The sequence below is a fragment of the Drosophila subobscura genome, chromosome U (genome assembly GCF_008121235.1).
Source record: "Drosophila subobscura isolate 14011-0131.10 chromosome U, UCBerk_Dsub_1.0, whole genome shotgun sequence".
NCBI lineage: Eukaryota > Metazoa > Arthropoda > Insecta > Diptera > Drosophilidae > Drosophila > Drosophila subobscura.
In genome coordinates this window covers 20,325,536-20,341,646 of record NC_048534.1, presented here as the reverse complement: position 1 = coordinate 20,341,646, position 16,111 = coordinate 20,325,536, and the positions used below count along the sequence as shown (strand labels likewise).

The 16,111-nt window shown below is 43.8% G+C and overlaps 7 protein-coding genes across 8 annotated transcripts; 2 read left to right on the top strand and 5 right to left on the bottom strand.

Annotated features, from left to right (window-relative positions):
- Positions 1 to 91: 91 nt before the first annotated feature.
- Positions 92 to 537, bottom strand: LOC117901361. The gene is made up of 2 exons (XM_034812071.1): positions 433 to 537; positions 92 to 378 (listed from the first exon to the last, which is right to left on the bottom strand). Exons 1-2 carry the CDS (start codon positions 494 to 496, stop codon positions 92 to 94), a joined length of 351 nt encoding a protein of 116 aa, XP_034667962.1. The 5' UTR covers positions 497 to 537.
- Positions 538 to 2,910: 2,373 nt separating this feature from the next.
- LOC117900030 (reticulon-4-interacting protein 1 homolog, mitochondrial) lies at positions 2,911 to 4,419 on the bottom strand. Its single transcript, XM_034810217.1, has 3 exons — positions 3,805 to 4,419; positions 3,143 to 3,748; positions 2,911 to 3,086 (listed from the first exon to the last, which is right to left on the bottom strand). Exons 1-3 carry the CDS (start codon positions 4,333 to 4,335, stop codon positions 2,982 to 2,984), a joined length of 1,242 nt encoding a protein of 413 aa, XP_034666108.1. The 5' UTR covers positions 4,336 to 4,419; the 3' UTR covers positions 2,911 to 2,981.
- A 721-nt stretch (positions 4,420 to 5,140) lies between these two features.
- Positions 5,141 to 9,547, bottom strand: LOC117900033 (ficolin-1-like). Its single transcript, XM_034810221.1, has 4 exons — positions 9,469 to 9,547; positions 9,300 to 9,407; positions 5,337 to 5,791; positions 5,141 to 5,271 (listed from the first exon to the last, which is right to left on the bottom strand). Exons 1-4 carry the CDS (start codon positions 9,538 to 9,540, stop codon positions 5,148 to 5,150), a joined length of 759 nt encoding a protein of 252 aa, XP_034666112.1. The 5' UTR covers positions 9,541 to 9,547; the 3' UTR covers positions 5,141 to 5,147.
- Positions 9,548 to 10,364: 817 nt separating this feature from the next.
- Positions 10,365 to 12,894, top strand: LOC117900035 (protein cornichon homolog 4). Of its 2 annotated transcripts, XM_034810224.1 has the most exons (4): positions 10,365 to 10,383; positions 12,059 to 12,171; positions 12,232 to 12,554; positions 12,615 to 12,894. In XM_034810224.1, the coding sequence occupies exons 2-4, from the start codon at positions 12,094 to 12,096 to the stop codon at positions 12,685 to 12,687; spliced, it is 474 nt and encodes a 157-aa protein (XP_034666115.1). In that variant the 5' UTR covers positions 10,365 to 10,383; positions 12,059 to 12,093; the 3' UTR covers positions 12,688 to 12,894. The 2 variants fall into 2 exon arrangements, with proteins under 2 accessions (XP_034666115.1, XP_034666114.1); XM_034810223.1 differs by lacking the exon at positions 10,365 to 10,383 and having other exon boundaries at positions 12,000 to 12,171.
- On the bottom strand, positions 10,575 to 11,433 carry LOC117900034 (ficolin-2-like). Its single transcript, XM_034810222.1, has 2 exons — positions 10,776 to 11,433; positions 10,575 to 10,715 (listed from the first exon to the last, which is right to left on the bottom strand). The coding sequence occupies exons 1-2, from the start codon at positions 11,402 to 11,404 to the stop codon at positions 10,589 to 10,591; spliced, it is 756 nt and encodes a 251-aa protein (XP_034666113.1). The 5' UTR covers positions 11,405 to 11,433; the 3' UTR covers positions 10,575 to 10,588.
- Positions 12,794 to 14,174, bottom strand: LOC117900031. Its single transcript, XM_034810218.1, has one exon. It carries the CDS (start codon positions 14,073 to 14,075, stop codon positions 12,918 to 12,920), a length of 1,158 nt encoding a protein of 385 aa, XP_034666109.1. The 5' UTR covers positions 14,076 to 14,174; the 3' UTR covers positions 12,794 to 12,917.
- A 164-nt stretch (positions 14,175 to 14,338) lies between these two features.
- On the top strand, positions 14,339 to 16,104 carry LOC117900027 (serine--tRNA ligase, cytoplasmic). Its single transcript, XM_034810214.1, has one exon. It carries the CDS (start codon positions 14,433 to 14,435, stop codon positions 15,936 to 15,938), a length of 1,506 nt encoding a protein of 501 aa, XP_034666105.1. The 5' UTR covers positions 14,339 to 14,432; the 3' UTR covers positions 15,939 to 16,104.
- The last annotated feature ends 7 nt before the right edge of the window (positions 16,105 to 16,111 follow it).

Below are 16,111 nucleotides of genomic sequence, written 5' to 3'. Positions count from 1 at the left end.
GGCCTTCCTAAGGGCTTTGATGGCCTGCCTGCGGGATTTGGACACCTTTGCACGGGACAAAGCCAGCTGTGACAGTCACAAAATATTACTTTTAGCAAACAAAAGCAAACCCTATGCTGCCCACCGTTTTCTTGACTGCCTTTCGTGCAGGTCTGCGCTTAGGCGCCTGCATGGGAGTCAGCGGCCTCTTGTCCACAGCATTCGTTCTGCGCAGGTTCAAGGGCAAGCGATGCCGCTCCTTTGACAGCCAGATTATGCCCAGCTTAACGCCCACATCCATGGCAAATTCCACGGCTTTCTTGAGCGTACCAAATGGAGCAATGTGCTGGGCTGTGACAAGCGGTTTCAGAGCTTGGCACAGATCCTCCACATCGGCGCCTATGAAGGGGATACATGTCTTGTACCTGTACATAAATCGTTGAAAGTACTCACTGAGCGTGGGCTGGCGACTCAGCAAATCCAAAATGTGTGGCAGCAGGGATCTAGCAGGATCCATTCTAAATTTCTACGTCAAATTTGCATAAACTTTGTGGTACTTTCAATGTTTGAATTTTGTGTTTAATGGAATGTTTGGTAGTGTTTTCTATGATTTATTTGATGCATCGAATGACTGATTTCACTTGGCGTTCTGTGGTTGAGAATATTCCACAATAAACTCGAATCCTAGACTGGGGCTGCCATGGCAATGCCCGAGTTTATTTGTTTAATTTCCATTCACTCTCAACTTTGTGCACTTAAAATACCAAATTAAATCAAATTAATTGTACACTCCGCTGTATTGTATATAAATCGCCGGCCCATGAATTATGTATGTACGAGACCCAATTTCAAATTAAACAAATGCAAATAATTATTTTAATTTGCCAAAACAAAAGTTTGAGCAAACTAAAAGTTGCTATTTACTTTCGGCATTAGTTTTGTTTAGGAATGGATTGCATCAGCATATAGTATAAGATATTACATTAAAAAATACAGTTTACTACTTATTTATTTTATATTTTCAGCATAATAAAAACAATCTCCAAGACGACTTCCTTGTGCTACCCCAACAAAGTCCAAACGATTTCCCATTGCGTCAGACAACAGTTGACGTGGAAAAAACACAAAAAAACGAATCATAATTGTAAACACATTTAGAAAAGTTCCAGAAATATAAGCTCAACACACATAGAAGTATGCAGGGACACACATACAAAGGTTTGTGATACTCAAACGAAAGCCAATGACCCTTCATAGACGACAAAATAACATTACAATACTCGAGGGGGTTGCATACCTGTAAGTTCCTGTCAACGATCATTAATTTGTTGTTTAATTTATATGTACAAAATATAAATTAGTCGAACCATCTTTGAATGCAGACAGCCACATACATGAATCGTTTATGGTACCTGCACTTCCCATAAGGAATTGATATGATGACGTTACATAAACGAGCATGAAATGGGCTCTTATTCTTCAATGTTATTTAGAATTAACATTTAGACAGCACAGGGAGCCAAAAGGTTACACGAAGCAAGTGAACATTTAAAGCAAAATAAAAGCTTGAAAGATATAAAATACAATACTGACAATGTATTCAGAAAAAGCATCTAAAATGTAACCCCACAAATTAGAAATGACAGATAAGAAAATATGAAATTCAAAATCTATAATGTCAAACCCAGCGACTGTGCTTAGAAAAAACCAATAAATAAACATAGCAAATTGGCATAATCTTTTCTTCATCTAGAACCAATGAATAAATAAATGAAACCAATGCACATTATGAGTTCTTGGAGAACTTTTCAATCAATACTCGCACTCCAGTTAAAACCTTTTCATAAGCTACGTAGAAATTATGATTTTAAACAAAAATTTGATAAGCACTTTGAGTGCAAGGCTTCCAAAAAGCTACAATAATAATACTCAAATCATTTTCCCTAAAAGTCTCCTACTTTTTATTTGAGTACAAACACAACTGCAGTGACTCCTTTCTGATGAATATGAACTTATAATGGAAATAATGTTAAACGAAAAGATTAACATCTTATCTGAGGCGGGGTTTCTGGAGCAAACCATCAACAGGCCATTCAGTCTTTCCGTGCGTATCAATAGCCCGGTAATGGGCCCGGTAACAAATGCTATTAATAAAAACCAAAACAAAACAAAAGACGCGTGCACATTTCGGCTTCGAAGGATGATAGCGAAAGACCATGATACGGCCGGCGGTGGCTGTTATTTTGTTGGTTTTTTGTTTGGCAAGCCTCGACCTTGGTGATAGCAGGGAACAGCTCACATTTAGCTCTGGATGCTCTGGATGGAACGTTGCTAACACATGAGAGCGTTGTGATTAGCTCGGGCATGCCGCGTGCTTTCGCCCCGTCTCTGTGTCTCCGATTAGGTTCTGATTACGATCATTTCGGGGTATTGGCCAGTGGGCCAGGTAGTGGCCGTCGCGGAAATTTACACACAACATTGGGGCGTGTGTCGTCCAAGAATAGGTGCAGACGCGTGCACATGATTTGCACATTATCAGTTCGTGCTGCAAAAAGCTCGGAAGTAGTGGGTTCTCCTCTCGCTGCTCTCGGGGCGACCAATTGCCCTTCAGCCTGTACGTAGAAGATGCCGCAGACGATAAGGCAGCCACTGTCCGGAGGCTGTAAGACCTTTTTTTCACGGTGATTTAAAGGTGATCCCGTCGGGTGTGTGCTTATCGCTTTCGATCTGCCATTAGTTTATATATAAGTGATAATGATATGCGTCAGTGCTGCGTTGGGGCTCGGAAATACAGTCGTTGAACCGCGGGCAAGCGGCTCGGCTCGGCTCCAAATGCACTTTGTTGGGTGCTTAGGCGTCTGCGTCACCAGCCAGCGACTGCTGGACTGGTCAAAGTATCACAGTTTGTCCCGGCACCGCACAATGTTTTAATTAACTAACAGCAGAGAAAATGTTTAATGAAACAGCAATAACAAATCGAATCAGTCGCATGTTGCCCCGCCCTAAAGCTTCACCACAATCTTGCCACGCAAATGTCCGCTCTTCATGCGCTCAAAGGCCTTTGGCATATCCTCAAACCCGAAGCTGCTGTCAATGAGCGGCGTCAGCTGCAAAAGGAATTAGATTAGAGTCAAATGCACACAGTGGTTAGGCTGCCACTCACCTTACGCTGCCGCACCAGTTGCTGCAGGAATGCAATGCCATGCGGTGCCGGATTGAAGAAGCCCCACTTCACGAGTCCCCCCCGCTGCGTCAGGGATTTCACATTTGTCTGCACCAAGTCCACCATATTCTTGATGGCACCCAGCCCCAGGCCCTGCTGATCAATGTTGGCCAGCAGTGGCGAGGAGAAGGTTATGTATTGCCGGTAATCAAATTTCAAGTCCGCTGCATGCGCTCCCCCGTGTCCCGCACAGTCCAAGACAATGTCGTAGGGCGCGTACTTGCACAGCTCGTCCATGGCCTCGCTGTTCTTGTAGTCCACAACGAAATCGGCGCCCAGTCCGCGCACCATTTCCACGGCATTCTCACTGCAAGTGGCCAGCACCTGAGCGCCCTGCGACTTGAGGATTTGAATGGCCAAAGTGCCAACACCACCAGAGCCGCCTAGGACCAGTACGCGTTTATGTGCGCCACCGCCAGCTGATGTAGTGGCACCACACACACCACCCAGACCGCCAGTTATGTAGAGACCCGACCAGGCAGTCAACCCCGCATACAGCACGCTGGCTGCCTCGCTGTCATCCAACAGCTTGGGCGCTGGAGCCAGCTAGAAAAGAGAATAAAGTTGCATTAAATGAATCGATTAAGGGATCAACCACCTACACAGGATGAGGGTACAGCCACATACTCGGCATGTGCACCAGGACTGGCATGCACGGGCACGACACCCCACACACGCGCACCCAGCTTGAGTGCCTCGGATGTCACGGCCATGCCCTTCTGCACCAGCTCGCCACAGAATTCGCGGCCCAATGTCAGCGGAAATTCAATGCCATCGCCCGGCTGGCAGCGCAGTTTGTTCAACACTGTGGCCCCATAGCCACGGAGCATGGCCAAATCGATGGGATTCACGGCAGTTGTCCGCACACGCACCAAGCACTCATTGGAGCTGCGTATTTGGGGTGTCTTTAGGTTGTCGGACAGCAGCAGCTCATCAATATCGCCATAGCTGTGCATCTGCCATCCACGCATCTTCTCGAGGGATTTCGTTGGCGTCGCGGGTGGCAAATGTTGTTCCTCTTTTCCCATGCTGCCGGCGGGCGTTACGTTGACGCTGGCGGCGTAGTTTCGCCTGGCGGCTTGCAGCACGCATTGCCGCAGCCAGCTGACGCCGTTGCATCCTGTAGACTGCATTTTGACAGGAATCGCCAGGAGCGCTAAGAAAAACAACAAATGATACTTAATTTCTTGCAAATAGCAAAAACAAAAAAACAATTTCCACTTGCTATTATTTTGTGACCGCGTAACTATCGATAAGATATACCGATAGACGGTCGGAAATACTGTAAATATACCGTAAATCTAAAATCATTTTCCTCGACTTTGATCTTCTGTTTAATATTACCAGCTAGTCAAGACTATAAACTATAAAACTGTCATTTTACTCGAATCATCATTCGATTCCCCACAAGATTGGTTGATTTTCATGACTTATCTTTATTAGATTGATTGCAAAACAAGCTTAAAACTAAAAAGTCAACAGCAAAAACTGACGACCACGTTTCGTTGCGAATGCCATTGAGAGAGCAATCGATAACGCTACTTATAAGCATTTTTGGCTATCGAGCCTTGAATCATTAAAAACTCAAATAGGAACAAAATCATATTTTTCCATACATAAATGTGAGAATACTGAGAACGTGGATTAGGCCTACTGTGGATACCAAACGCTGGTGTTGTGGAAAAGAGTTCTTTGCCGTGTACAAAACATTGATTTTGGAGTAAATAAAGTGTAATATTTGTAATAAATGTATCCCTGCTATAATTTTGACAAGTGGGGAAAAGCCTGCTTAAAATGAACCTCAGATTTACTTAATTTTGGAGTTAATTTCATTGATTGTCATTGAAATTGATTTAACTGATTTAAATTCAAGGCTTAAAGCCTACTTTGTATACATAAATAGATATATTTTATTTATTTATAGAGAGTAACATCTTTATTTAAATCATTTTGGACGAACCATCATTTGCATCAGTTTATATGAGTAGTAATACCCGCGCCAACCTTTCCAGCACATTCCCTTTGCGTATATGTCCACGCTGCCGTTCAGGTACATCCCGAAAAGGTTGCTGAAATCAGGCGATAAGATGTAATCACTTGTACCGATAATTGCAATACAACAATTTGGACATACCTGTGGTGACAATCTTTGTGCCACCAGGCGCCCATGTATTCCACAGCGCAGTTAAGATTCGCTTTAACGTCATTGTCCCTGTCGTATGTGGTAAATTTTTGGTTCCTGTGAACATTCAGCGAGTCACCAGCGTCTCCAATAAAACGTCCCAACTTGGACATTCGATATGCCTCATTTTCACTCTCGATGTAGAACTCATCGTATTGGGCGAATCGGTGGTTTCCCTCAAAATCTTCAAGGTACACGTAGAGCTCTTGGTTCTGGGCTTTCGTTATGGCGTGAAGCTTATCCAATCCTATGAAAAAGTCGCCTGAGATGTTCCCGAAACCCCTCTTGAACGAATCCCAGTTACGATAGAAAAGCAGCTCCTCGCTTGTTCGACGGGCGATCACAGTCCAGCCGGGTCCAGCGATCTTTGCATCGCAGGAAACTTGAAAGGGTTCCAGGTTTCCTACCTGAATGGTATAAATACCATGAGCACTGGGATCTATAGGACATTGTGTATACGGATTCTGAAAGTCCAATGCTTGAGCGTAAGTTTTTTCTGCAACATCTGATAGTCCTTTGCTTTTGCCCAGGAAAAACACCAGCAGCAAGTAAATACAAATTGTCTTCATTATAACCGGCTGACGACTAACTAGCAAGTGCAAAAGAATCGTGCCTTTTTATACCACTTTCTAATCTAGATTTTGTTCTTATCATTCTAAGTTTTGTCTGATTTCTTATATTTATAGAAATTTTCCAAGAACTTTGCGGGAGTAAAATACAATAAAATAAATAATTTATGATTCTTCTCATTCATAAACTATGCCAATATATCTTGCCACTGTTTCGGGCTTTAAACTAGGTGAAGCTCCTCAAGTAAATAAACAAAAAACTTTCTACAAATTGGCAGTCAGGGGATATGTTTTCTCATGGTTTGCAGCTCAGTTTTCGAACCAATTTTAATTGAAGTATTTACCAGAACTACAACTAGCAGAACTTTTCAGATTGAACTAAACAAACGGCTTATTTGTAACCTATCTCAATCAGCTTGAAAACAACAAAAGATGAAGTTTAAGTCGTCAATTCATTATCATTCAATAGAACTTTAAGACTTTGCAACGATCGATATGTATGGATGTACATATGTATGTACATCGATATTGATTTATAAGGAAGATCACTTTGGACGAACCATCATTTGCATTTTTTTATGTGAATAATTTTGTTTAAGAGTCTGCCACATCATTTCCATTGAGTACTCGGAGTTGCAGGAATTGAATTATTATTTTATTTCATTTATTTAACATGTTATTCATGTAAGCAAAATCACTTTGGACGGACCATCAGTTGCATTACTTTATACGAATAATAAAACCCGTGCCAATCTCTCCAGCACATTCCACGCGCGAATATGTGCTCCACGCTGCCCTTCAGGTACATCCCGAAAAGGTGGCTAAAAGTCAAGAGAATCTCAGCTATCATCAGAATATAAAATGTTGTATATGGTACATACCTGTCGTGACAATCTTTGTACCACCAGGCGCCCATGTAATCCACAGCACAGCTAGATTTCGCTCTTTCATCGTTGTCCCTGTCGTAGGTGGTAAATTTTTGGTTCCTGTGAACATTCAGCGAGTCACCAGCGTCTCCAATAAAATGTCCCAACTTCGACATTCGATATGCCTCATTTTCACTCTCGATGTAGAACTCATCGTATTGGGCGAATCGGTGGTTTCCCTCAAAATCTTCCAGGTATACGTAGAGCTCTTGGTTCCGTGCTTTCGTTATGGCGTGCAGCTTATCCAATCCTATGAAGAATTCGCCGGCTAGGTCCCCGAATCCCCTCTTGTACTCTGCCCAGTTGCGATAGAAATTCAAATCTCCAGTTGTTCGACGGGCGATCACAAGCCAGCCAGGACCCGCCATTTTTGCGTCGCAGAAAACTTGAAAGGGATCCAAGATCGGTAGGATTACAGTGTATATACCATGGGCCCTGTCATCAAGAGGGCATTGGCTGTAAGAACTGCGCCCATTCAAACTTTGAGAGTCCCCACTGTCCGCTCCGTGTACGACGCTCTGAAACAAAGTTTTTCCTTAGCTTCCACCTCAGGACTTAACTCTAAACTTTACCACTTCTACGGCCAATCCTGTGCTTTTGCAGAGGAAAAGCACCAACAACCAGTAGACCCAAGTTGTTTGCATTTTAACCAGCTAATGACTGACTACCGACTGGTAAAAAGTAGCGCCTTTTTATACTCTCCAATCTTGATTTTTCTTATCTTCCCCATTACTTTTTTTGGGTGAATTCAAAGTATAAGAAAGAGTTTCCAAGAATTCTCTTTAAGAGAACTTAACCATAAAGCAAAATCACTTTGGACGAACCATCATTTGCACCAATCTCTCCAGCGCATTCCACTCGCGAAAATGTCTACGCTGCCGTTCAGGTACATCCCGAAAAGGTTGCTGAAACCATGAGATAAGATGGAATCAATTGTAACGATAATTGCAATACAAAATTTGGACACATACATATGTACCTGTGGTGACAATCTTTGTGCCACCAGGCACCCATGTATTCCGCTGCGCAGTTAAGATCCGCTTTAAGGTCATTGTCCCTGTCGTATGTGGTAAATTTTTGGTTCTTCTGATTGATCAGCGAATCACCAGCGTCTCCTATGAAGCGTCCCAACTTCGACATTCGATATGCCTCATTTTCACTATCGATTTAGATCTTCCAGGTTTATGTATAGCTCTTGGTTCTGGGCTTTCGTTTTGGCGTGCAGCTTATGCAATCCAATGAAAAAGTCGCCTTAGATGTCCCCGAATCCATTCTTGAACGAATTCCAGGGAATCAGGGAATATGTTTTTTCCAAATTTCGAAAAAAATGTATTGAAGGATTTGCCATAAATTCATTTAAGTAAACTCCTCTACAGAAGAGGTAGCCAATCTTTCTGATAGAACTAAACAGCCCGCCTATTTATGACCTATCTCAATCAGCATTAAAACAAAAGATAAAGTCATAGGCGAGAATTCATTATCGTTCGACTTTTCAACGATCGAATTGAAGTACAGACGAGCCTCCCGCGGGCCTTGCCTCAGTTGTCGAGGGTCCAGGAAGTCAAAGTAGAGATTGGGCAGGTTGAGGCAGAGATAAGCAAACAATACACTGGAATATAGTTAGAGTTAAGTTTATGTCTACTAGACAGTTAGCTTGCGGCTTTGTGCTGTCATGGGCCAAAGGGAAAGAATTTTCTTGGATTCGGAATTACAGATGTAGTTAAAGGCATATTTTATTTATTTACATTTGCATATGTACATCATTATCTATTCATAGGGGAAGATCACCTTGGGCGAACCATCATTTGAATTGCTTTATGGGAATAATCACCGCGATAAGTCTCCCACATCATTCCCTGCCACTGCATTCCATTCACTTTACCCTTCAGATACATGCCGAAAAGGTTGCTGAAACAAAACGTTCATTACGGTACATTACGAATGTGTGTGTGTGTATGTACATACCTATCGCCGCAAGATTTGTGCCACCAGGGACTCAAGCGGTTATGTGCACAGTTACCTTTATTCCAATCATCGTTGTCCCTGTCGAAGGTGGTAAATTTCTGGTTCCTGCATTTAAACATCGAATCGCCAGCATCACCCGTGTAGGCGCCCAGTCTGGACATTCGATATGCATCATTTTCACTTTCGATGTTGAAATCATCGTATCGGGCAAATCGTGTGTTGCGTTCAAAGTCCTCCACGTGTACATAAAGCTGATGGGGCTGTGACTTTGTTATGGCGTGCAGCTTATCCAACCCTATGAAGAAGTCGCCCCTGATGTCCCCAAATCCCAGTTTGTACGCAGTCCAATTACGAAAGAATAGCAGCTCCTCGTTGGTTCGACGGGCGATCACAGTCCAGCCCGGACCCGCAATTTTTGCATCGCAGAAAACTGGAAAGGGTTCCAGGTTTCCTACCGTTATGTTATGTATACCATTGACAGCCGTATCAACAGGACATTGGCTGTTTGGATTCTGAATCGCCAGTCCTTGGACATCACTACCATCCGTCCCGCTTGCAACACTCTGAAACAAAGTTTTTTCTTAGCTGTTAATGACTTAAAATCTCATTTGCGCTAAAGTTTACCAATGCTACGGCTAGTCCTGTGCTTTTGCAGAGAAAAAGCACTAACAACCAGTGGACCCACGTTGCTTGCATTTTAACCATTTTTCTTATCTTCCTATTCATTTCTGTGTGCATTCAGAGTTTGATATAAAGTTCTCAAGAATTTGCTTTAATAAATAATATATTATTCTTAATATTCACAAACTATAAAAACATATTTCATGATCCCACATGAATATAAGATATCCATATTTTAATCATATGTTTATGGTTCAGTACGTGGTTCAAGGTGAATCAGAAACCTTTGCTCTCAAGTATATAGGGAAAACGAATATTTCCTGAGAAATACTTGAAATTGCAAAGTGCCTATTGAATCGATAACCAATCTCACAAGATTGCCAATCAAATTCTTATCACAAGAACGGATATGAACATCCTATCTCAATGAGCAACCAGATGGTAGATTATTTATTACCATTCAATAAATCGATTTAGAAGTGTGTCAAGTAGAAGAGTATATAAATTATGATTTAATGATATCAATACACACAAGTCTTCCAATTACAATCTCCAAATCGGGTGTCCGCTTAAACTCAACGGCTTAACTGAGTTGTTTAAAAAGAGGGGGTGCATTGGGTTAATTTTGTTTTTTCCTCGGTATATTTATGGTATATTTTCAAAACGAGAAGGCATATATTTCGGTATGTTCCTGACAAAACCGCAGTCACACTCGTATCCATTAAATTAAAAACAACAACTCTTTTTTGAGTTCAAAATTTTCAGTAATTTTTTATAATATTCAACACAAAACTGAAGTATCTGGTCAATGCGGACTCATCTCTGCGACCAACCAATTTCGCTGTAGCGATTAAATATTAAAAAAAAAAAAAAAACAAATCAAACACACAAAAAATGCTGAAACAGTTTAAAAACGTTATATTATAAGTGAAAAAGTGAATCTTTTGTGCAATTATGTTTCTGCCCGAAACAGCCATCTTCTGCATCAACCTTCTCTTTAAGAGAGCAACCATTGGGCTGGCTTGATGAGTACTAGGAGTTGCAGGAATTTAATTATTATTTTATTTAATTTGCTTAACATGTAACATCATTATTCATTATTCATATAACATTAACAGCAAAATCACTTTGGACGGACCATCATTTGCATCACTTTATATGAGTAGTAATACCCGCGCCAATATCTCCAGCACATTCCCTTTGCGAATATGTCCTCAACGCTGCCCTTCAGGTACAATCCGAAAAGGTTGCTACAAATCAAGACATTATCAGTTTTCATAACTATAGAAATTGTTGTTTATGGTAAATACCTGTGGTGACAATCTTTGTGCCACCAGGCGCCCATGAAATCCACAGCGCAGTTAGAACTCGCTTTAACGTCATTGTCCCTGTCGTATGTGGTAAATTTTTGGTTCTTCTGATTGATCAGCGAATCACCAGCGTCTCCTATGAAGCGTCCCAACTTCGACATTCGATATGCCTCATTTTCACTCTCGATGTAGAACTCATCGTATTGGGCGAATCGGTGGTTTCCCTCAAAATCTTCAAGGTACACGTATAGCTCTTGGTTCTGGGCTTTCGTTATGGCGTGAAGCTTATCCAATCCTATGAAAAAGTCGCCTGAGATGTTCCCGAAACCCCTCTTGAACGAATCCCAGTTACGATAGAAGAGCAGCTCCTCGCTTGTTCGACGAGCGATCACTGTCCAGCCGGGACCAGCGATCTTTGCATCGCAGGAAACTTGAAAGGGTTCCAGGTTTCCTACCTGAATGGTATAAATACCATGAGCACTGGGATCAATAGGACATTGGGTATAAGGATTCTGAAAGTCCAATGCTTGAACGTCACTCTGCAAGAAAGTTTCTTCTGCAACATCTGATAGTCCTTTGCTTTTGCCCAGGAAAAACACTAGCAGCAAGTAGATCCACATTGTCTTCATTTTAATTGTCTGACGACTGACTTTCAAATGACAATAAATAGTGCCTTTTTATAGCACTTTCTGATCTAATTATGGCGTAGTTCGGGTTTCAAGGTGAATCAGAAACCTTTTATCTCAAGTAGGTAAACAAAAACTAACCTAGGAAGTGGCGATACGAGTCTTTCCTGAGAAATACATGAAATTGGAAAGTGCCCATGGAATAGATAACCAATATTACAAGATTTCTAATCAAATCCTTATAAAAAGAACGGATATGAAGACCCTATCTGCGCACTAAAAAAAAGATGAAACGATTTTGTAGATTATTTATTATCATTTAATAAATTTAGTTATAAGTATGTCAAGTGGTAGTGCATATGCAGTACATTTTATATCAATACATACAAGTCTGCCAACTATAATTTTCATAATTACATTCTCCAAATCGGCTGTCCGCTTAAATTCAACGGCCAAACTCAAGCTGTTTGTAAAAAGGGGGTCAAGTGGGTTAAGTTTTGTTTTTTTCCTCGGTATATCCTTGGTATATTTTCAAAACGAGAAGGTATGTATTTTGGTATGTTGCTGACAAATCCACGGTCACACTCATATCTATTTAATTAAAAACAAATCAAACACACAAAAAAAAAAATGCTGAAATAGTAAAAAAAACATTATATTTATAAGTGAAAAAGGGAATCTTTAGTGCAATTATGTTTCTGCCCGAAACAGCCATCTTCTGCATCACCCTGCTGGTCTATGGGGCCATACTTTTACTGTTAATTTATTATGTGGGTTGAATTTTTGCATGCACATATATGGAAACTGTATTGACAAACAATTTCATAAAGGTTCTGACATTGGCTGACCTGGAGTGCGACTATTTGAACGCCCAGGAGTGTTGTCGGCGACTCAACTTTTGGGTAATACCAAAATTCGGCTCCCACGCCCTGCTGTGCGGCCTCCTCCTGCTGGGCGGCCACTGGATAATGTTTTTGCTCAATCTGCCCATGGTTCTGTGGCTATTCTATGAGCTGCATCGCCAGCGAAGGGACAGCTTAGGCGTCTACGATCCCGTGGATATACACAGTCGTGGATTGTTAAAGGTACACCTAAGGAACTGCATGATCTATTTGGGCTACTATTTTGTCATGTTCTTTGTCGGGTTGTATTGGTAAGTAAAATAATTCACAAGAGTTGTCAACATTTGGTTTATTCCTCTCTATATTCGCAGTCTAATTTCATCGCTTATCAAGGGAGATCCCATCAAGCGGTACGAGGATGATGAAATTATCACAGATTTCTGAATTTATTAGCTAAATACTGAGAGACTGGACTCGAGGGGCTTCCAGATTAAAGCACATTTAAGTTATCTTCGGCATGGCATCCTACCAGCTGCAAAACCCAACCTAGTCGCACTTCATCATCACTTTTATTTATTCCATCTTTAGTAATATAAGCGTATTCGATAAGACATCACAAAATACAATAGCTATACAAATTCAACAACGCAATCTAGCTGATCCCGGTCCCTTGTTTATTGTAGAAAATCCACCACCTCCTCCAGCTCACGCTGGCGTGCCTGTTTCTGGGCCCAGCGTGCCTCGGCCGTTTTCACACTGACCACCCAACGATCGTGGGCCAACTTGATGCCACACACAGCATTATCCACAGGCTTCGAGCTGGCTGACGCTGCTACACCTTGAACGGATGAGCCTGCCCTGCTGCCCATATAGGTTTGGGCATCAGATCTGGGATGTCGTCGCTTGGCGGGACAGAGTTTGCCCCCGCGTGGAAATGGCGGTTCGGCCAGGTACTGCTTCAGGCAGCCCTGGTGGAAGAGGTGGCCACAGTAGACACGCTCAATGTAGGCATCGGCATTCTCCTCGAGCTCCACATCCGTCGGATTGTTGGGCAAGACCGTGTTATCACAAATCGGGCAACGTTCCACATGAAAGTCCCGTGTGGCCTCCAGGCAGAACTTTAGCGAACGATAAAGGCTCTTGGCTGGCCGAAAGTTGGCCAACTCATCCTTGCTGAGGCGGACCGGCGGCTCCACACACTGTCGGGCAATCTCCCTGGACTGGCCGTTTAGGTAACGAACCAGAACTGCTGGCAAATTGGATTCTTGCCCCTTCAGCTCCACACATTGGGCGGGATAGATGTCGGGCACGACTGCCGTCACCCTGTAGGTGTATCTGCCGCCTCGGGCTATCAACTCGACGCTGTTGTTCTTCTGTCGCAGCTTTAGCTGACTCTCCACGTGAGCAGAGGCTTCCTCTCCAGTGGTGAGCTGCTCGGGGCAGACCACACGCGTCTTGATGTCCACCCTTAGCTGCTTTATTTCGTCCAGGCACACGCACAACGGATTGTCCGTTAGATATTGCTGGGCAAAAGCCAGCACCAGCAAAGCTTGCGGCTCGCCCAAATGCTCCCGCGCATGGTCATCAATCAGGCGGGTCAGTTCGGAGAGAAGCCTTTCCGAGTACGCTCGACTCTTCAACTCCACCAGGATGGGTGTAATCTTTGGGTAATCCTCTGGGAAACGCAAGCAAACGGTCATCAAGCGATTCGGACGTTCGGGGTAGATGTCAACCCTGATGAGGGAGCTGGAACAAATCACAATTCTGCTGTGCGGCACTTTCTTCTCACAGCTAGATCGAAAATCACTAACTTCCTGCTCAATAAAGTCCATATTGCAGTTGAAGTGGTTTGATTGGATTCCGATTAGTTTTTTGTTGTATTTTTATGTTTTATTTGACTGTTTTCGAACAGCTGGGATCACGTTCCAGGGCTGCAAGCAGTGCAAAATATTTGCATAAATTTTGCAAACTAAAAAATATGACTAATTACTTACTTAGTGTTTCCAAAATGAAGTAAATATATTAATTTCTAAAAAAAGTTTCAGCTGTATTTCAATATTTATCGTGCTTGTGTATGCGCTTTGGGCATTGTGCAACACTGCCCAGCTGACTCAAAAACGCAGCCACGTTGTGAAAACGCCGACAAAAATCTGACCGAATCGAAAAGTTAATTAAAGCATAGCAAAGATATGGTGCTGGATTTGGATCTGTTTCGCAGCGACAAGGGCGGCAATCCCGATGCCGTGCGCGACAACCAGAAGCGGCGCTTCAAAGATGTCGCCCTGGTGGAGACAGTAATTGCAAAGGACAGCGAGTGGCGTCAGTGCCGTCATCGGGCCGACAATCTGAACAAGGTGAAGAATGTCTGCAGCAAGGTGATTGGCGAGAAGATGAAGAAGAAGGAGCCAGTGGGTGCCATGAGCGAGGAGCTGCCTGAGGCGGTCACCGCAAGCCTAGCCGACATTGTGGCCGAAACGCTGCAGCCGCTGACCGTGAATCAGATCAAGCAGCTGCGCGTGCTCATCGACAATGCCATGACGGAGAACCAAAAGTCACTGGAGCTGGCGGAGCAGACCAGAAACATCTCGCTGCGTGAGGTCGGCAATCATCTGCACGACTCGGTGCCAGTGTCCAACGATGAGGAGGAGAACCGCGTCGAGCGGACCTTTGGGGATTGCGAGAAGCGTGGCAAGTACTCGCATGTGGATCTGATTGTGATGATTGATGGCATGAACGCAGAGAAGGGATGTGTAGTGTCGGGGGGACGCGGCTATTTCCTCACCGGCGCCGCTGTTTTCCTGGAGCAGGCACTCATTCAGCACGCCCTGCACTCGCTATACGCCAAGGACTATGTGCCCCTGTACACGCCCTTCTTCATGCGCAAGGAGGTGATGCAGGAGGTGGCGCAGCTCTCCCAGTTCGACGAGGAGCTCTACAAGGTGGTGGGCAAGGGCAGCGAAAAGGCCGAGGAGGCTGGCACCGATGAAAAGTATCTGATTGCCACCTCGGAGCAGCCCATTGCCGCCTACCACCGCGACGAGTGGCTGCCCGAGGCTTCGCTGCCCATCAAATATGCCGGCCTATCCACGTGCTTCCGTCAGGAGGTGGGCTCCCATGGACGCGACACGCGCGGCATCTTCCGCGTGCATCAGTTCGAGAAGGTCGAGCAGTTTGTGCTCACCTCCCCGCACGACAACAAATCCTGGGAGATGATGGACGAGATGATTGGCAATGCCGAGCAATTCTGTCAGTCTCTGGGCATTCCCTACCGCGTTGTGAACATTGTGTCGGGTGCTCTCAACCATGCCGCCGCCAAGAAGTTGGATCTGGAGGCCTGGTTTGGCGGCAGCGGTGCCTACAGAGAGCTCGTCTCCTGCTCAAACTGCCTGGACTACCAGGCGCGTCGCCTGCTGGTGCGCTTTGGTCAAACGAAGAAGATGAACGCCTCCGTTGACTACGTGCACATGTTGAATGCTACGCTGTGCGCGGCTACGCGTGTCATTTGCGCCATTCTGGAAACGCATCAGACAGAGACGGGCATCAAGGTGCCGGAACCACTCAAGAAATACATGCCGGCCAAATTCCAGGATGAGATTCCCTTCGTGAAGCCAGCACCCATCGATCTGGAGCTGGCTGCGGCTGAGAAGCAAAAGGGCAAGAAGGACAAGGGCAAGAAGGATCCAGCTGCGGCTTAACCCTGTCCCTGACCCTTATGATTATTAACTGCTAAAAACTAAGCTTGCAAAGTCCTCAAAAATCTTTTGTTATTCAGCGACCTTAGCTATCTACTATTTATGGCATTTATGTGAACACTTTTTATTATAAAATTAAACTGGAACAAGCTGTGCTTCGAATGCAAAATGCAATT

Excerpts from the sequence above, each read along its gene's own strand:
- LOC117900034 (XM_034810222.1), bottom strand. The coding sequence starts at position 11,404 with ATGAAGACAATGTGGATCTACTTGCTGCTAGTGTTTTTCCTGGGCAAA. Across the intron at positions 10,716-10,775 it reads CACAAAGATTGTCACCACAG|CAACCTTTTCGGATTGTACC; the intron begins GTATTTACCATA and ends CTTGATTTGTAG.
- LOC117900031 (XM_034810218.1), bottom strand. The coding sequence starts at position 14,075 with ATGGACTTTATTGAGCAGGAAGTTAGTGATTTTCGATCTAGCTGTGAG.
- LOC117900035 (XM_034810224.1), top strand. The coding sequence starts at position 12,094 with ATGTTTCTGCCCGAAACAGCCATCTTCTGCATCACCCTGCTGGTCTAT. Across the intron at positions 12,172-12,231 it reads TTTTACTGTTAATTTATTAT|GTTCTGACATTGGCTGACCT; the intron begins GTGGGTTGAATT and ends AATTTCATAAAG. Across the intron at positions 12,555-12,614 it reads TTCTTTGTCGGGTTGTATTG|TCTAATTTCATCGCTTATCA; the intron begins GTAAGTAAAATA and ends CTATATTCGCAG.
- LOC117900033 (XM_034810221.1), bottom strand. The coding sequence starts at position 9,540 with ATGCAAGCAACGTGGGTCCACTGGTTGTTAGTGCTTTTTCTCTGCAAA. Across the intron at positions 9,408-9,468 it reads CAGGACTAGCCGTAGCATTG|AGTGTTGCAAGCGGGACGGA; the intron begins GTAAACTTTAGC and ends ACTTTGTTTCAG. Across the intron at positions 5,792-9,299 it reads ATGGTATACATAACATAACG|GTAGGAAACCTGGAACCCTT; the intron begins GTAGGAAACCTG and ends TATACCATTCAG.
- LOC117900030 (XM_034810217.1), bottom strand. The coding sequence starts at position 4,335 with ATGCAGTCTACAGGATGCAACGGCGTCAGCTGGCTGCGGCAATGCGTG. Across the intron at positions 3,749-3,804 it reads TGGCTGTACCCTCATCCTGT|CTGGCTCCAGCGCCCAAGCT; the intron begins GTAGGTGGTTGA and ends TCTCTTTTCTAG. Across the intron at positions 3,087-3,142 it reads AACTGGTGCGGCAGCGTAAG|CTGACGCCGCTCATTGACAG; the intron begins GTGAGTGGCAGC and ends TTCCTTTTGCAG.
- LOC117901361 (XM_034812071.1), bottom strand. The coding sequence starts at position 496 with ATGGATCCTGCTAGATCCCTGCTGCCACACATTTTGGATTTGCTGAGT. Across the intron at positions 379-432 it reads GAGTCGCCAGCCCACGCTCA|GCGCCGATGTGGAGGATCTG; the intron begins GTGAGTACTTTC and ends TCCCCTTCATAG.
- LOC117900027 (XM_034810214.1), top strand. The coding sequence starts at position 14,433 with ATGGTGCTGGATTTGGATCTGTTTCGCAGCGACAAGGGCGGCAATCCC.